This window comes from Cibotium barometz, chromosome 23 (assembly GCF_041138505.1).
Source record: "Cibotium barometz isolate CiBa-2024 chromosome 23, ASM4113850v1, whole genome shotgun sequence".
In the NCBI taxonomy this organism is placed as follows: domain Eukaryota; kingdom Viridiplantae; phylum Streptophyta; class Polypodiopsida; order Cyatheales; family Cibotiaceae; genus Cibotium; species Cibotium barometz.
This window is the reverse complement of record NC_141068.1, coordinates 51,220,814-51,239,246: the sequence shown is the minus strand read 5'-3', so window position 1 is coordinate 51,239,246 and position 18,433 is coordinate 51,220,814. Positions and strand designations below refer to the sequence as shown.

The following is an 18,433-nucleotide window of genomic DNA, read 5'->3' as shown; positions in this document are numbered from 1 at the left end:
AGCTTGCCTGTAAGCTCGATAATATAATCCACAATATCCATATGGAAAGAGTGCTAAACGTGTGCACATAAAGCCAACTCCACACTTCCAAGATAAAATTTTGTGAATTCATAAATCCTTAGATCAACAACTTGTCTACTGCTCATGCTCTTGCTTCATAAGCTATGAAGTGGCTGGCCATGCTTAACAGCAATGATGGTAAGTGTGGTCCCCACTTGAGATCTTTTCTCTTCCTTATTGATAGAAGGAAGCCTCCGCTTCCAAGAAAGCCTATGCTCTAATACCAATGTAACTCGCGGCGGTGAGTGCCTGGGGGACTAGGGCCTTTGACACACTTGTTGATACCATCAATGCATATCAAAACACTTAAACATGGCCACAACCTTTAACACATATCCATCATCACTTTGCATAAAACATAAAAGCTGGACAAAACATCCACAAATGCTGAAAATGGATCTTGCACATGTGACACCACAGTAAGGCCGGAATGGGCCGAACCCCCCCTTGGAGTATTTTATTACCCATGGAGAATAATATCATGTACAAGCTTTGAGAGCCTTACTCTTCCCACGGGAGATGCCGGATTATCCATATACAAATGCCATAACACAGCCCAACACGAGGCAACCAAGCCGGAACATAGGCTGTAGAAATGCCGATCCAACAACATAATCCATATACCTCCGTGTGGGTACTGATACTTCCCCAAAAACCATGGGTCTTCATGCAATAGAGCTGGTACAGCAAGTACAACTCTCCATTCAGTCGGTACAACAGGTACAATGGCTGGTACAGTCGATACAGTGGTTGATACAACAGGTATAGTGGCTGGTACAGTTGGTACGGTGATATAGCAAGTACAGAAGCTGGTACAGTCGGTACAAGGGTTGGTACAAGTACAAGTACAAGGAATGGTACAGCCAGTACAATGGCTGGTACAGCCAGTACAAAGGCTGGTACAACAAGTACAATGGCTAGAAATCATAATAAATGATTAAATACCCTTGCCTTAAGTATTTCTTTGTGATGGAAGCCTCCAAAACAGTCCCCAACAGCCGGTATTCTTCATGGGCAGCCTTCAAGAGAGAGAGAAAGAGAGTAGCCATCATTAGGGCAGCTTGTAACGGTGGTAGAGGCTAGTGTGCAGCAAGAGAGCCTCCATTAATGAAGAAAGAGGGCTCCCATGAGCTAAAATAGCAAGAGAAGGCTACAATGACAAGTGGAGAGCCACACAATAGCTGAAGTGACAAGTGTGAGGCCACTTGTCTCACTTTGATCCATTTTCTAACAAGTGTTAGGCCACTTGTCTCACTTTGGTCCACTTTCTTGCCACATGTCCCAATCTAAAAGATGGGTCTTTCCATAATCTTTACCTCTAAAAATATCCCAACTAGTAGACATTCTATCATAGGCACTTTGCCAACTCTTGGTATCTGCTCAATTCCAGATGTAATGACGCGAACAGAATTTCCATAAGAGTCGGGCCAAAAATAGCAACTCTCTTAAATTTTAGGAGTGTGGTCCTTTGTATTCTAGGATAATCCCCCATTCCCAAAGCTTGTACTTCCCAAATATTTAGACATCCTGGAGTCCACCAGATTCCTTTCATACTGGGAAATGTGCAGGCTGGTGACAGGAGATGCAAGGCTGAATGCTGAAGATAGCTTCGCGCTGGCTTGGGACTTGAGTACAAGAGTGCTTGGTTGAGATAGATGTATGCCCAAGACCAAAGTCTCAAGCACACATACTTCTGCACTTTTGTACTACTGAATTCTATGAAGAATGAGATGATTTTAGGCAATGGCTGAGGGCTGCTTATATATGCCTTTTTGCTGTTGGTCGGTGAGTTTTACTGCTGTCGGCCTGTTCGTATGTGCGCACGACTTACTGATTTTAGCATTAATGGTGTCAACACTTATCGTCGCTTTCACACGTCCAATGTGTGGTCTAAGCTGTCATGGCTGCTGGCCGATTGCTGTGTAGGCCCTGTAGGGCTGCCGAGTGCTCATAGGCTGGCCCCCAAGGGCTGGCTTAGAGCTTGAATCCCTTTGCTAAACATGCTCCTAAATGCTTTTATGCTAGGGTAACCTATATGCTTGACTGATCTCCAAGTGGGTTAAGTGATTGACTCTCACACATGAGGCTTGGAAGTACATACATAGCTTGTGCGTGACATGTCTTTGGATTAAGGCTCACAATGGGGTCACGTCATGTGTACGACAAATATTCCTAAAAAGGGTACTAATTTTGTACAAGTATGGCTGTAATGATGAGCCAGTGTGTCACACTGCACCTCAGTGCATGGGTGCATGTGACATGTGATCTTGACTTCCTGAGAGTCTATTCACAATGTTTCAAGTCATCAACTCCATGATGCATAACATAAACTACGTGCTATGACATCCCCATTCAGGTCATCAGCGCCCAAGAATAGATGCAGGGTAATTTATAAAGATGTCACCTCAGTAGACAAACCCTCTTAGATGAAGTGGGGCTCTGCCCGCCCCCTCTCACTAGGTGCAAGTGGTACGAAAAATCTTGAGAGTTAAGTTTGTTATACCCAAGTTAAGAAACATTTTTTTTTATATTTGTTCGAAATCTTACATACAGGTCCCCTCTATTTGATAGAAATCGGTAGCTTGCTGTCTCAGAAAGTTTTTTTGAATATTAGGGAATCAATACCCTCTCTCCTTTCCATTTATTGGTAGACTAAAAATTCGTTTGTTGTATGTAGTCATTCCTTGATATGCATTATCCAGGACCACTCTAGGATTACCAGCACAATACCCTCTCTCCTTTCCATTTATTGGTAGACTAAAAATTCGTTTGTTGTATGTAGTCATTCCTTGATATGCATTATCCAGGACCACTCTAGGATTACCAGCCAGGTCCATTGCTTCCAAATCTTCCTTGGATGCTCTAAGGAATGACGTGGGAAGGAAACATGTTACTCTTGTTTTGAGTACAGTACATCTTTTGGAGGCGATATGCCCCAACTGAATTGTGTTATGCTTGCAATGGTGAAGAATATGGCTTGAAGTGTTAAGATCATACACATATTGTGGCTCTTTATGGCCTTACTTGTATTCTCTTTGCCTTCAGTGCAACTAATTCTACAAGTTGAATGCCATTGAGGTAACATGGGTGCAAATTTGTCATGGGCAGCTGGAGACATTGTGTGCTCTTGGGGTCGAGGAGAGGATGGACAACTAGGTCATGGAGATGCAGATGAACGACACAGTCCAACCATCGTCAGTTCTCTGGAGGAGAGTGAAATTTCCTCTGTAACATGTGGGGCTGATCATACGACTGCTCGGTCAGACACGAGAGCAACTGTCTACAGCTGGGGTTGGTAAGTGGAAGCATGTCTCAAATCCTTTTTTGGCATACTGATGAATTTGAAAACATGGTGCTTTGCATGTCTGTTAGATTGTTTAATTGGTAACATTCAAATTCTAGACTTGTCAAGGTTGTCATACCTCATGCAGGGCCCAGTCTCATGCATCTGCAGGCACTTGATTTTCTGGTTGGGCCTTTGTGTAGCTACTTTTGATTGACGGTCGAGGTCACACAGGAGTCCTAAATCTGAATCACATGCTCACAGGGGTGATTTTGGACGCTTGGGACATGGAAATTCAAGTGATCTTTTCATTCCTCAGCCTATAAAAGGTCTTCAAGGCATTGAAATCAAGCAGATTGCATGCGGTGACAGCCACTGCCTTGCCATCACAATGGATGGAGAAGTGAAAAGGTACTTTATCAATAATCAGTGGTGTAATTGAATTGGTGAAGTAGGAAACCCATTTGATTACAGGCAGTGACAGCCACTACAATGGATGGACAAGTGAAAAGGTACTTTATCAATAATCAGTAGTGTACTTGAATTGGTGAAGTAGGAAGCCCATTTGATTTTTCACTGAAAAGCCCTCTGTCCCACTCATCTATCCAGATTTGTGGTTCACAGGTCCATGTTTCTCTTTGAAGGCGTTACAATGTAGATCATATGTTTTTTTTGTTGAGTCTTTGGTATTAAGTGGTTTTGCTCTTTGTTTTCGCAAAGCCAAAAATGAAATTTAAAGACAAAAATGGGTGTGTGTGTGAATGCACTCTTGGGTGCCGATGACATGAGGAGGGCTGCCAAATTATTTTGAGATTAGAAAGGTGCACAGTTTATTTTTGGATGTCACAAACATTCTAACAGCAGAAGATTAATCTGATGATTAACGCTAAGCATAAAAGGTTAATGCCAATCAACTTCTTGCAAACGACACAATAGACAAGACCATGTTGGTGTTATCTACTGTATATTGCAAAGATGCTTTATGTACAATCTTGTAACCTAGTTCCGGTTTGTGCATGCAAATCTAAACCCTAAAGATGCATGCAAAAGAGTCCTGCGGAATCCACAGCCTGGTCGTGATCCCTACTCCTCTGCATTGCTTGCGTGTACCCACCACGTGCTGCCTTGGACTGTCTTGCAGGTCAATGCTGCAGTTCTGGAGCATCTCCTGAGATGATCAATGAGACATCCCCACCCCTGCTTATATAGATGCACAAAGGCCCCCGTCAGCCTATGCTGCTGTCGGCCTGTAAAAGAGGACCCACGACTATAATATATGTCCACGCCTGCACATCGTGCTGGCTGACTCCACTCTGTTCATCACCCTTTCACACGGGTGGCTGCCTGCTGGCTGCCCCCAAACTTGTCCCATATCTTGCTTTTCAGGTTGCTGCAGTCCATAAGCATGTCTAGGTGCACCCAATTCAGGTGTGCTCATAACATTCCGTTCTGAACTTGGAGCATTGGGACACATATTGCACTTTTGTTCCACTTCCCATTGGATCCTTTACTCCTCTTGGGGGGCTTTTGAGCTCGGCTTTCAGATCATGGAGCATGCGTGTAGCTCTGAGTGGAGGGGTAAGGGTTTCACAAAACACTTGACCATTAATGCAATTAAACACTTAAATTGGCCACATCCTTAAACATATACCCACTCAATTCCACAAAACTATAAAAGAGAGATGTGCACATGTGACATTATAGAAGAGGCCGGAATGTGCCGACCCCCTTCTTGGAGTATTCTAGTACCCAAGGAGAAAAATATTATGTACAAGCTTTGGGGGAGCACACGTTCCAGATTTATCCACATACAACCATGAATAATTCATATACACGGGTTGTCATCCAAAAGCCCCATGAAAATGCCAAGAATATGTATATTTCGTGTGGATACCAACCAACATAGCTTATCCAATAGCCCACATAGCTGTCCATAAACCCATAAACCTGCCCATGTACCCATATGGCTGAATCAGAACAACATAAAGCTGTCCATGAACCCATATGGCTGAATCATAAGGTCGTAAAACTATCTATAGGCCCATATGGCTGAATCATAAGTCCGTAAAACTATCCATAAGCCCAAATGGCTGAATGATAGGCCCATGAAGCTGTCCATAAGCCAATATCATGCCTGATGGCAATAATAAGTGTCCAATGGCTGTCCACATATAATTGATTAAGAAGACAAATGCCCAATGGCTGGAAATCACAATACAATGATGAAATACCCTTGCCTTCAATATTTCTTCGCTATGGAACAGTCGCCAATGGCCGGTATACTTGAAGGGCAGCCTTCGGGGGAGAGAAAGAGAGCAGCCAGCATTAGGGCAGCTTGTAGTGTTGGTAGAGAGCCATAACCTTGGAGTAGAGAACCACCAAGAATAGAGAAGAGTTGCCAACATGGTAAGAGGCTAGTTTGTAGCAATGGAGCTTGCTCAAATGAAGAGAGAGGGCTCTAATTTATAGGTTTGGGGCTCTCTTGAGCTATAATGGCAAGTAAAAGCTATAATGACAAGTGGAGAGGTGAGGTGACAAGTGTGAGCCCACTTGTCTCACTTTGATCCATTGTCGTGTCACATGTCCCAATTTAAGAGATGGTTCCCACCCACAAACTTCATCTCTAAAATATATGTACTTGTAGACATTCTGTCAAAGGTGATTTAGCAAGTTTCCCCATTTGCTTCGTTTACGTTCGTAATGACACGAACGGAATTTCCATTGGGGCTTGTCCAAATAACCCTCCTAGATTTTAGGAGTGTGTTCCATTGCATTCCACCTTATTAGAATATGTATGTGAGTACCATACAGAACCATGTTTCAAAGCTAGATCTCTCCCAAGTCTCGGGGAGCATACCATAGATGCTTTCCATTTGATACTTGAGCTTCAATGCCCATTTTTGTGTCCAAGAAACCATCTCGATTGCCTAGACCAAGCTTTAGGCGTTAGATCTTTTGTATTGGATAATCCCCCATTCCCAAAGCTTGTACTTTCCAAGTATTTAGACATCTTGGAGTCCACTAGACCCCTTTCATATTGGGAATGTCTGGGCTAGTGACATTCTCCCTAGCTTTGTAAAAGTTGTCCGCAACTTTAAGCTTCAAGCGATATATCCAAGACTTGGATATAATCTCCCATCAAGTGGGCAAGACGAGATAGTCTCATAAATCCAATATAATTGGAAGAATCCATGTCCTATAAGCCCAATAGAGCGTGCAGTGAGACAGATTCAACCACATGTCCAACAGATATACATAGAAAGAGAGAAGGGGGAGGGAGAAATGGGTTAGGGGTTTCACACAGTACACCACGTTGAGCGGCGAAGAGGCCCTGCCCCCTTTTTTGGGAATTTATTTTAGGAACAATCCATGGGCACTTCCAAGCCAGGACCAATACAACAAATGAATACGATATTAAACAAGAGTGCCGATGTTGAGGTCGTGCTGATGTCAGTGTCGAGGCCAAGATCTCTGATGCTGAGCTCACCATGAGGATGATCCACAAGAGTCTTACTCCGGGCTAGTACCAAGGTATAAAACAAATACTTGATGCACAAAATCCCACAAGAAACTATGTACCCCAATTTGAAAGGAGTCTTGATAAGCAAAACACCATCGTAGAGATGCTGGTAGGATAGGAGGAAATGATGCAATAGTAGCTCAAGGTTTTTCTCCTCAAGGGTGGCACAAGTACGATGAAGCGGCGTCAGCGTTCTCAAGATGGCGGCAACCTTCTCAACTCGGCTCAGGCGGCAGCTTGATGGAAGCGGCGGCGCTGTTGAAGGCGGCACTAATGGCGGCTGACGGGCGATAGAGGTTGCTAGAGGCGGCGCAAACTATCGAACAGGTGGTGGCGGTAGGCGGCTCTAGGGTGGCAGCGCCATTGGTGGCTCAGCCTGCGGAGCCGGTGGAGGCGACTCTAGGGCAGCGGCGGCGGCAGCAGCAGCAGGCGGCTCAGCCAGTGGAGATGGGTGCTGCAGAGGCGGCGCTTGGCAAAAGTTGGCTCTGCAACAACGGGCAGAGCAGGGTGGTGTAGGGAGGCGAAGAGATAGATGATGATGATGACGATCCTTGCTCACACAAGATGATCCTCCAAGGTGGTTCTCCACAAATTCTTCTATGAATCTCCAAGAGGGTGCAAGCTTCTTATATATTTGATGGGGGTGCTTGCTTTTGCCATGCTTAGTTTTTGCTTTATCTTCTTGCTTTTGCTTTTTCTCTTTTAAATATTAGTAATAATACCAAAGTTCTTGATTTGTGCATTTACAGCTTCAGGGCCTTGCTTTTTGGCCCTGGAGTTGCGTTTTGGAAAAGCGGCTTTGAGCTTTTTGATCCAGTTCGATGTCCTCTTTCCAATGATGCCCTCAGCTCTCACTTCTCAGTCAACATAGTTTGACTTTTTGCTTTTCCTTTCTTTTGACTAAGACTGGTGCTTTTTCCTTTGCCAGCCTAAGGATCCCTGTTCCCATGTGTCCATCAACCTGTCCAAGTGTCTCGGCAAGAGTTCTATCATGTTGAAAGAGCTCAGAGGGTCAAATAGTTACATTCCCTCCCTCTTATATCACAGTTGTCCTCAACTGTGGGATATAAATATTCCATATGATTGTGGTACTAGCCCCATCTGGTGCTCTTGTGCATTTGGTCTTTCCTCATATATGTTACGCCTTATACTCATCTGGCAACATCTTTATGCCTTTTCTTTGACCGATGTGCTTGTTCTTGATGGTACATGTTCTTCATAATGGTACATGTTCTTCATAACCTGTCACATGTGTTAGATATAATCTTGACCTTTCCTCGTTGGAAAATCCCTGCCCTTGACCTTCAGTTCTCCACCCCTTTGCTTAGCAACTCCCTTGGCTTGTCTAGCCCTTGATTTGCTTGAGCTCTTGGTGAATAATGAGATGAATGAATGGGATTATGGACACTTCTATTTATACTACCCACACAGTAGCAGTCGGCCAGCATAGAACCAGGCGGCTAGCTTTTAATGTCCCACGATTGTGAAAATTCAGCAATAAATGCTGAATTAAATCCCATAAAATGCTGCGTTTTTCCCTACAGGCTGAAAAAGGTGGTGCGCCTGATTCCCAATGGTTGGGCAAGGGCTTTGCACACATTCCAAGGGCTGGGCAGCCTGTATGGGCTGCCCCATACCTGCCCTACAGCCATGAAAAGGTTGTAAACTCCTGGAATTTGCCTTATTCTTGCCCTAGGGCTGTCCTACAGCCCCTCCATGGCTGGTGGGTTGAGCGTGGGCCTTCCTGGCCCTCATGGGGGTGGTTCCACACCATTCCCATGCCCACACTAAGATCCGGGGTAGCCCTATGGGCTGGCCCCTAGTCCTAAACACTAACTACTCAGTGATCTGGCATCCGGTACGATACCCGATACACAGAATCACTGACATCATTCTAGAGGGAGACTCACAGCGCGAACTGGCACTGTTTCATGTGCAGGACAGTGCACACCTGACCTTAGACTCTGCGCAGGACAATGCACACCTGACCTCGGACATCTGAGATGGATCCCTGGCTGACTCGTCCCGAACTGGGCTCACATGGGACCAGTTCACCATCCCAAGTCCTGCACCTTCTGTATAGAAATGTCTACGTGGCATCCAAGTACGGGATGCACGTGACATCCCCTTCTGCTTAACTTGACGGAAGTTGCATAGCCTCCAAATAATCCGTCAATAACGCCGGATAGTCTTTGAAAAACTCTTTGTCGAGCCATACCGCTTCATGGGTTCCTCGGTCCTGAAACTTTGTGAGGAACTGTCGTAGTCTTCGGCCTGAGCCATGCTTGAAACGATGCAGAAGGATCTGTTCTAGAACCATAACTTCTGCTTCATCAACAATGTCTGGTTCCGTTTCGTCTTTGACCTCTGAAGGGGGTGGACCTGCATATGGCTTTAACCAACTGACATGAAATACATCGTGCATAGTCCAACTCGGAGGTAGCTTTAACTGCATAGACACCTCATTAATCTTTTTCCTGATGGGAAAAGGTCCGAATCTCCTGAAAGACAACTTTGGGCATCGTTTGCCCACCTGTTTCAATCTTTGCTTCGTAATCCGAAGATAAACCCAATCCCCTTCCGAAAACTTCATATCCCTTCAGTCTTTGTTGGCCTGTCAAGTGTAGGTCTCTTGTGCTTTAGCCAATCTGTCTTTTACTGACTCTAAGATCTCCTGGTAAGCCTCCTTCACTCTGTCCGCCTCCAGTACTGAAGACGAAGTCCTGGTTAACAACGACTGGAAAGGTCTTCCAAACGCTGCCTCATATGGAGTCCTGCCAATAGTTGAAGAAAAAGAGTCATTCAAAATAGCTTGAACTAAAGGCAAATACGATTCCCACTTACCTTGCTGATCGTGGACATAACACTTCAGCACATCAAAGGCCAACTAGTTGTATATCTCTGTCTGGCCATCCGTCTGTGGGTGGAATGCACTGGAAAAGTTCAACTTAGTACCAAAATTATCAAACAATGTCCTATGCCCTCCAAAAATGACTCGTAAACTTGGCATCTCGGTCTGACATTATGGTCCTAGGAATCCCGCCAATCGGGTACCAATGCCAAATGAACAACTGGGCAACATCCTCGGCGGTCACATTGGCCCTGCAAGGAATAAGGATAACAAATTTGCTAAATCTATCAACAATAGTTAAGCACTGCGTGTTACGCTTACTCGGACTAGGAGGCAGATTTGTGACAAAGTCCATTGAAATGTCCTGGAAAGGACCCTCAGGGATTGGCAAGGGCTGTAACAACCCTATCTTCTTTCCACGAGGCGCTTTCACCTTTTGACAAATGTCACAGCGTTGTATATATGTAAACACATCACGCCTCATCTTTGGCCAATAGTATTGCCGTTCTAATTTCTCCAGTTCATGCTCCTATGACCACCTGTAATGGCGTCATGGGCATCATGGAGAAGAGCTGCCCTGAATTTATGACACATAGTCGGCCTTTGTAGAAAAGCCAACCATTGCGTATCAGAAAGTGGCATGGTCCTATGGCATCCCCAATGCCTGTTCCCACTGTGTACCGAATTCCTTGGAATCCGCGTACGTGTGCTTCATGTCCTCTAGTCATGTACCAACAAGATCGAGTCTAGTGGTCTGAATCGTAGACACTTGTCCCTTCCTGCTCAAAGCATCGGCCACTGGATTGGCCTTTCCTGGAAGGTACTCAATCATACCACTGAATTGCTGGAATATCTGACTCCAGCGGTGTTGTCGATCACTCCATTGTACACTTGGCATCGTTTGAATCCAGCGTAATACCTGATGGTCAGTGCGAACCTCGAAGTCACGGCCATACAGAAAATGTTTCCAATGTTTCAAGGCTTGTATAACTGCTAGGAGTTCACGATCATAGACTGAGTAGTTCTTCTTGGCGGGCAGTAACTTACGAGACATGTAAGCTACTGGATGACCTTTCTGTTGCAATACACCTCCAATTGCGATGTTACTCGCATCGGTGATTACTTGAAAAGGGTCGTCCCACGAGGCAAGTGTTAAACAAGGTGCTTCTGATAAAGCCACCTTGAGGTTTTGGAATGCCTCCAACGCTCGTGGAGTCATTCGAATCTTTTGCCTTCTTGTTTTCACTCCCTTTAGCAGATCGGTGAGATCTGCCGAGAGGTCAGAAAACTTGTCGATGTGGGTGGAATATGCCTGCCATATATCCACAAATGATCTAATGTTATAGGCCGTCTGAGGTACTTCCCAGTTGACAATCTCGGCCACTTTAGTCGGATCAAGTTGAATGTCTTCAGCACTAATTATATAATATCCCAAGTAATGCACCTGGAACAGATAAAATTTTGACTTCTTTCCATTGATGTAGAGCTCGTTGCTTTCCAGTAACTGAAGGACTTTCTCCACATCAACGTCATGTTGTTCAACCGTAGCTGAAAATACGAGTATGTCGTCCAGAAATATGAACACACACTTTCCAATCAAATCTCGGAAAACATGCATCATCATGCGGTTAAATGTGGCTGGGGCGTTCGTCAAGCCAAATGGCATGACCACAAATTCATAGTGGGCCCGTTCTGTACGGAAGGCTGTCTTGGGGATGTCCCCCTCCACAATCCGTACCTGGTGGTACCCACTCTTTAAATCCAGTTTTGAGAACACCTTTGCTCCATTCAGCCTCTCGAGAATATAGTCAATTCGAGGCATCGGGAATCTGCTCTTGATAGTCAGCTTGTTGAGTGCACGATAATCGACACACAAACGGGAAGACCCATCTTTCTTCTTGACAAATAAGATTGGTGTTGCAAATGGCGACACCCTGGGGCGGATGAAGCCAGATTGCAACAATTCTTGGAGTTGGCGGTCCAACTCCGATTCCATTGCCTTGGAAAGGCGATACGAAAACTTGCTCGGGGGTTCCGAGCCTGGGAGGAGGTCAATCCTGTGGTCCTCCGGTCTGGACGGGGGGAGCTGGGGAGGGAGGCTGTCCCGAAGAAAAATCTTCTGGAACTTTTCATGGAGAACCGAGTACTTCTCGGAAGCACTGGCCACCGTTTGGGCTGTCTGGATGTAAATCATCGCACATTGTGCGCCTTTCCTGACTGCTTGCTTAGCCTGCAAGTGGCTTATGAGCGGAAAGTTCGAATTTCCTGGCTCACACTTAATGGTCACTGGGGCATTTGACACATTCCGATTGATCTGGAACGTGTGCTTGTCCTACTTGACATCAGGAAGAAACTTGTGAAACCACTGAATACCCAAAATTATGTCCCCTCCTACAAGAGGGGCAACCATAAGATCACGCACAATCTCTATGCCTTGAATCACTAACTTAGCACCTAGTACTTGACGCTCGTTGTCATGCCTGTGCTAAAACCCTCAACTTGTTTGTCCACCGAAGTCAGATCGAAACGGGCACGCCTAGCGGCCTGTTCTGTGACCACATCCTCCGTGCTGCCGTTGTCAAACAAGACAACGACTCTCTGGCCACCTATGTAGCCAAAGGACTTGAGCAATTCGTTGCGCTTATACTCCTGGTCATGGGCGCCCTTCTGCTTATCTTCGAGCTCCTGGCTAATAATTGCTCCAACTGAAGCACCCGGGTTTGAAGAACTAGGGGTAGCGGCTGGGGTCTGTGTGGGAGCTGAGCTCACCACGGAAGCTGTGGAGGCGGCGGTGGCGGGCTTTGGAGGCTTCTTCGGACAATCCCGAGAAGTATGTCCTTTTGTATGACAAAAGAAACATTGACCCTCCTCCTTGTACTGAGAAAGCTCCTTAGCACTTGCCACACGTCTTGCCTGCCTCCGCTTTCTGGTCTGGAGTAAGCTTTGACGCATTGTTCGAGTTCTTGGAGCCAGAGGCTCCCGGGCTCTGTCCTGGGAAAGACCCCGTCTGGTTCTGGCTTTTGTCCCCTTAGGCGGTACCCGTGGTTTTTGGGGAAGAATCAGTACCCACACGGAGGTATATGGATTATATTATTGGCTCGGCATTTCTACATCCCATGTTTCAGCTTGGTTGCCTCGTGTTGGGCTGTGTTATGGCATTTGTATATGGATAATCCGGTATCTCCCGTCGGGAGAGTAAGGTCCTCAAAGCTTGTACATGATATTATTATCCTTGGGTAGTAAAATATTTGAAGGGGGGGGGGTCGACCCATTCCGGCCTCTATGCGATGTCACATGTGCAAGCTCCATTTTCAGCATTTGTGGATGTTTTGTCCAGCTTTTATGTTTTATGCAAAGTGATGATGGATATGTGTTAAGGCTGTGGCCATGTTTAAATGTTTTAAAATATGCATTGAAGGCCCTAGTCCCTTGGGCACCGCAAGTTACATCACCCGAGTTTGCGGCACTTTCTTACACAACCTAAACTCTTGGAAAAGCATCTAAGGTGGGCAAACTTCTTGTTCATGTTCCATTTTCAGATTTTGCACACCCCGGGAAAGAAGAATTTCGTGGCGGATGCTTTGTCACGCAGGCCACAAGTGCATGTCGTAACTACCGCCTACCATGAGGACTTATCAGGGATGCGAGATATAAATGCTTTAGACACAGATTTTCAACTTATTTGGGCTGATTTGAATCATGGTATTGTTGTCCTATCTTATTCGATTAGAGATGGATTTTTGATGATGCAGAATTGTATTTGTGTAGTGCGTGAATTATGCCAAAAGATTATTGAAGAGTGTCATGCTCCACCATATGCTGGTCATCATGGTATTTTGGCTACTACATAGGCTTTGGAAAGATATTTCTTTTGGCTAGCTCTACACAGGGATATTGAAGCTTATGTATGAGAGTGCATAAGTTTGAGAGACACAAGACACCTGGTTTGCTTCACTACGCAACAACCAAGATCTTTATACTAGATCTATCACTCGACTCTATCGTTGGGTATTCGACCCCTGAACCTTTGTTATGTTTTGCAAAGATTTCGGTATTTTTCTTGATTCTTCCCTTTCTCGTTACCCAGAGTGAATTTCAGCGAATTTCATTATGGATTTGTTGAAATCGGCACATGGAAATGATGCTATATGGACTTATAGATCGGTTTAGCAAACATGCACACTTTATTCCTGTGAGGAAAACAATCAAGCCAGAGTACATGGCAAAGTTCTTCTTGGCTCAGATTTTCAAACATCATGGCATGCCCAAGTCTATTGTGGGGGATAGAGATCCTCGAACTACCAGTTTATTTTGGTGGGCATTGTTTGATACTATGGGCACAAAGTTGAGTTTTTCATTCAGCCTATGATCCTTAGACGGATGGTCAAAGTGAAATTGCAAATTCATTTGTGCTTGACTTGCTCAAGTGTTATGTGTCTAAGCAGAAGTCAGATTGGGAAAAGTATTTGCCATTGGTTGAGTTTGCATACAGTAACACAGTGTATTCTTCAACTAATAAGGCTCCGTTTGAGATAGTCTATGGCAAGGTGGTGCTTCCACCTATCTTACGAACAAAAGATGAAATCTTTGCGGCAGATGAGTATGTCCGTGATTTGGATACTGCGTTTGCACAGGTTCGGACAGCCATAGAAAGATCTCAAGCTAAGCAAAAAAAGGCAGTTAACAAACACAGGTGAGAGGTGGTTTTCAAGGAAGGTGATTGGGTATTACTTAAGTTTGAGAAAGCACGTCTTCGGAAGCGGCCAGGTAAGGAAGGCTTTCCTAAGCTTTCAAACAGGTATTCTGGGCCATTCCAAATTTTGTAGAAAATAAATGAAGTGGCATATAGATTGGTATTGCCACTGGAAAATACACAATGCCTTTCATGTCAGTTTGTTGAGGCCTTATGTGGAACCACCTCCTATGGAACCAGTTTTGGAAGATCCACCAGAAGTGGATGAACTTGAGGAGGTATTGCAACCTAAGCAGATAGTTTTTCATAAAGAGCGCAAGCATGCAGGTGGCAAGCTAGTGCGCATGTATCTTATGAAGTTTAAAAACTATTCGGCTATGGATGCAAAATGGATGGACGAAGATTATTTTGCGGATTATTCGGAACTTCTAAAGGCCTACTTGAAAGCTTTTCAGTTGCGGTCAAGTGCTTAGAAGCAGGGGGGGGGGGGACGTCACAAAATTCCTTATAGCTTCTACTTTTCTATTGTTCATGTGTGGCATGTGGAGCCTGACATGACATACATGTATGGCTGGTGTAGCCTGACATGGTGTGTCTGTGTGGCATATGGAGCTTGACATGACAGTACATGTATGGCTGGTGTAGCCTGACATGATCGTATATGTGTGGCTTGTGGGGCCTGACATGGTGTACATGTATGGTCCATGGCTGGTCGACTTGCCCTGTGAGCCAGTCAGGAGGAAAGTGAAGACACAAGGTTGTTCCGGGCTGATGCGGGAGTTCTATGGGCTGTCCATAGTTGTCTTGCATGTGCATGATGCCGGAAGTGCCTTTAATACTGAGGATTTTCAACAAAATTCTGCATATGTATTTGTTTTGCTTTCATATTGTACTGGAAGAGACAGGTGCTAGCCAGTGGAGAATCCCTGGGCACCCGTGAAGTTGTATTTGGAAGCCGACTCCTTTTTGGTAATCTAACCATAAGGGGGGGGGGGGGGGTGAGCACCCTTAGAAGCTCCTCCTGCCTTGGAGGCTCTTCCTTCCGGGAGACTACAACTTGGGTCTTGGGCTGCACCTCAGCCCTAGGTGGTTCCTTCCTTGTATGTTGTGCTCAAAGTTCTTCCGGGATCCATTCCAAGCGTTTCTCCCAAGCTTGCCGGAGCTCATCATTACTAACAATCTCATCCTCGCTAACAGTTTCCCTCCTGCATCAACACAACCATCATCCAGATGTCTCCTTCCACACCATGCAAGTGAGAATATGGGCTTGTCTTCCATATACTTATCAATCTTGCGTTTTCCAGTGCCTCGGTACCATGACTGGCTCTCTCTACCTAGGCTTGACCTAATGCAAATCTAACTCTCTACTTGCCCTAGTCTATCCCTAGACCTACCTGCAAGCTCTGATATCAATGTCACAAGCATTTTAACAGTGGAAGAGTAATCTGATGTTAATGCTAAGCTTAAAAGGTCAACGTTAATCAACTACTTGCAAACCACACAATAGACAAGGCCATGTTGACCTAATCTTATGTATATTGCAAACATGCTATATGTACAATCTTGGAACTTAGATCCAGTTTGTGTGCATGCAAATCTAAACCCTAAAGATTCTTGTGTTTACTCGTCATGTGCTGCCTTGCAGGTCAACACCGCAGTTCTGGAGCATGTTTCTGAGATGATCAATGAGGAATCCGCACCCTTGCTTATGCACAAAGGCCCCAGTCAAATAAATGCCCACTACTACTGCACGTTAGTGCTGGCCGGCTCCATTTGGTCCATTGCCCTTTGACAGGGGTAGCTGCTGCCAGGCTGCACAGATGCCCCCAGACTTGTCCCACAGCCCCAAACTCATCCACGTATCTTGCCTTTCAGGTGGCTGCAGCCCGTAAGCATGTCCAGGTGCACCCAATGTAGGGTGTGCACATGACATTGGATGTGGTGCGATTTAAATCAGCCTAGTCATGAGTATTTGTTTAAGATCCATATATCTGAATTATCTTGTAGAGTATTGTTGACCTCAGACCAAATGGGAGGTTTATCTTAGTCTACATTGACTATGAGGTGTTTGTTTTTATGAGAGAGTAAAGAGACGCTAATGAACTACATATTTATAAGCCTTTGAATTAGTCGATGATGTGGCTTGACTGCACTTTTTTCTTTTGAGATAGTCAACATTTAACAAATGTTACATATGTGGGTGGCAGAAGGCTACTCTGTATTCATTGTAACATTTAAGCATTGAAAGAGGATTCTGACAAAGAGTTCTTGAACATCTTAATGCTGTGGTTTGGTGTGATCATATGAACACGAAATTCGATAGGAGGACTAACTCAAGACTATGATTCTTGAAAAGTATGGAGAAACTGTGAAGGAGTTATTCCTGTCGTTCATCCCTAGAGAGGTGAGCTTTTTAAGAGGGCGGTGAGAGGGGGGAAGCATTCTACATCCTTAGCGTGGAGTGGCTGTGTATCGTAGGTTGCTTAGGGGTAGGCAGCTGACTATTGGAGAGTGAATTAACTGTTCCATAAATGCTTGGTCAATTTTAGGATAGAGGGTGTATGTAAAGCATTGGTGTGCACATAATTGTGTGATGGGCGTGTGGGAGAGTAGCTACCATATACCATAAATACCAATTGGCATGTACTATGTCTGTGATGCTTTTATCTTTGATTCAACTTTCCTATTCTTGGGGTGGTTCCAAGGGTGTTGGTCTATGGTTGGGTTGGTGCGTTTTCGACCACAAGCTTTCCATTTCTATGTGGGCCGCTTGGCGCTTCAAATGCGGATTGGATTTGCTAGGTTGCAACAAATCGGGAATGAACTGGGCAAAGTTGGGGTCAGAATGGTTTTTTTTTGGAAGGAGCTGTCAAAACTTTTGTAGGGGACAGATTGTCTCATAGAGGAGCCCGAGATTGCGACCAGAGTTGAGCAGGTCTGGCAAGAGCTTCAGTTCAGGAGAGGATCGGCAGCTAGCGATCTTGACAGGGGTTTGCAGGAGATCAGTAGGATGCTCAGACAGGTTGCCCTGGACCGTCTGGAGGCTTTCAGAGAGCAGGAGAGGAGCCTGCGGAGGAGTCTAGCTTTCCTTCAGAGACTTTAGGAGAGGGATCCTACGAGCCCTTGGATTTCAGAGCAGATGGAGTCAGCTCGCACAGAGATCAGATCCATCGAGGAGAGGAGGGTGGAGTTCCGATTCCATGCTCGGGCTTCTTTTTGGACACAGGCTGGAGACAGAGTGACTCGAGATTTGTTTGAGGCGACAGGGCCTCGCTTCAGACGAGAGGGTCTCAGGCGTCTTCGGCAGGTTGATGGCCAGGTAGTGGTGGATCCCCCCGGGGTTTGGGCGATCACCACAGATTTTTACAGGGATTTGCTCTCTGCTGAGCCAGTAGATGACAGGGTGAGAGAGGCTCGGGAGGCAGTCTGGAGCTTCACGAGACCGGTTGTGCGGGCCCATTTGCAGCACTCCCTTCTCTCCCCCTTCTCGGATATGGAACTGGAGGCGGCTCTTCAGGCACTTCATCGGGGCAAATGCCCAGGAGAGGACGGTCTCTCAGTGGCTTTCTTCCAGAGGTACTGGGGTCTCTTGCATAGGGGTTTCAGATTGGCATTCCAGGAGATCATGGAGTCGGGAGACATGTCGGACAGCATGGCAGAGGGGTTGATTCACTTGATCCCCAAAGAGGGAGGAGACAGACTGGAGATTAGACAGTGGAGACCGATCACCTTGCTAGGCACGGCCTACAAGGTCCTAGCTAAGGCGATCAGCAAGGCGGCTTCTGTCATGGCCCTATGAAAATGGAGCAGGACAAGTGTGGGCATGGTGGTTGCAGAGTCAGAATATTTTATGATTCACATGGGGGGGTGCCCGGACAGTGTTTAAGATGTGTGGACATCCCTAGGTGTGAAGGGGGAACATTAAAACATTAAGTTTGAATGTTTATTGAAGTTTGCCCCTAGGCCTTAGTGGCCCTAGGAACTTATTAAGTTGGGGCCCTAGGGATTAAATTGGGAAGGGGTTTT

The 18,433-nt window shown here is 45.6% G+C and overlaps 1 protein-coding gene across 4 annotated transcripts in view; it reads left to right on the top strand.

Moving 5' to 3' along the window:
• LOC147626069 (ultraviolet-B receptor UVR8-like) overlaps positions 1-18,433 on the top strand; it is a 91,979-nt gene that overhangs the window by 16,350 nt on the left and 57,196 nt on the right. For all 4 annotated transcript variants that reach the window (XM_086817629.1, XM_086817628.1, XM_086817627.1 and 1 more), the window contains exons 2-3: positions 3,169-3,355; positions 3,608-3,754. In XM_086817629.1, coding sequence (XP_086673755.1) covers positions 3,169-3,355; positions 3,608-3,754 — 334 coding nt within the window. The remainder of the gene's footprint in view (positions 1-3,168; positions 3,356-3,607; positions 3,755-18,433) is intronic.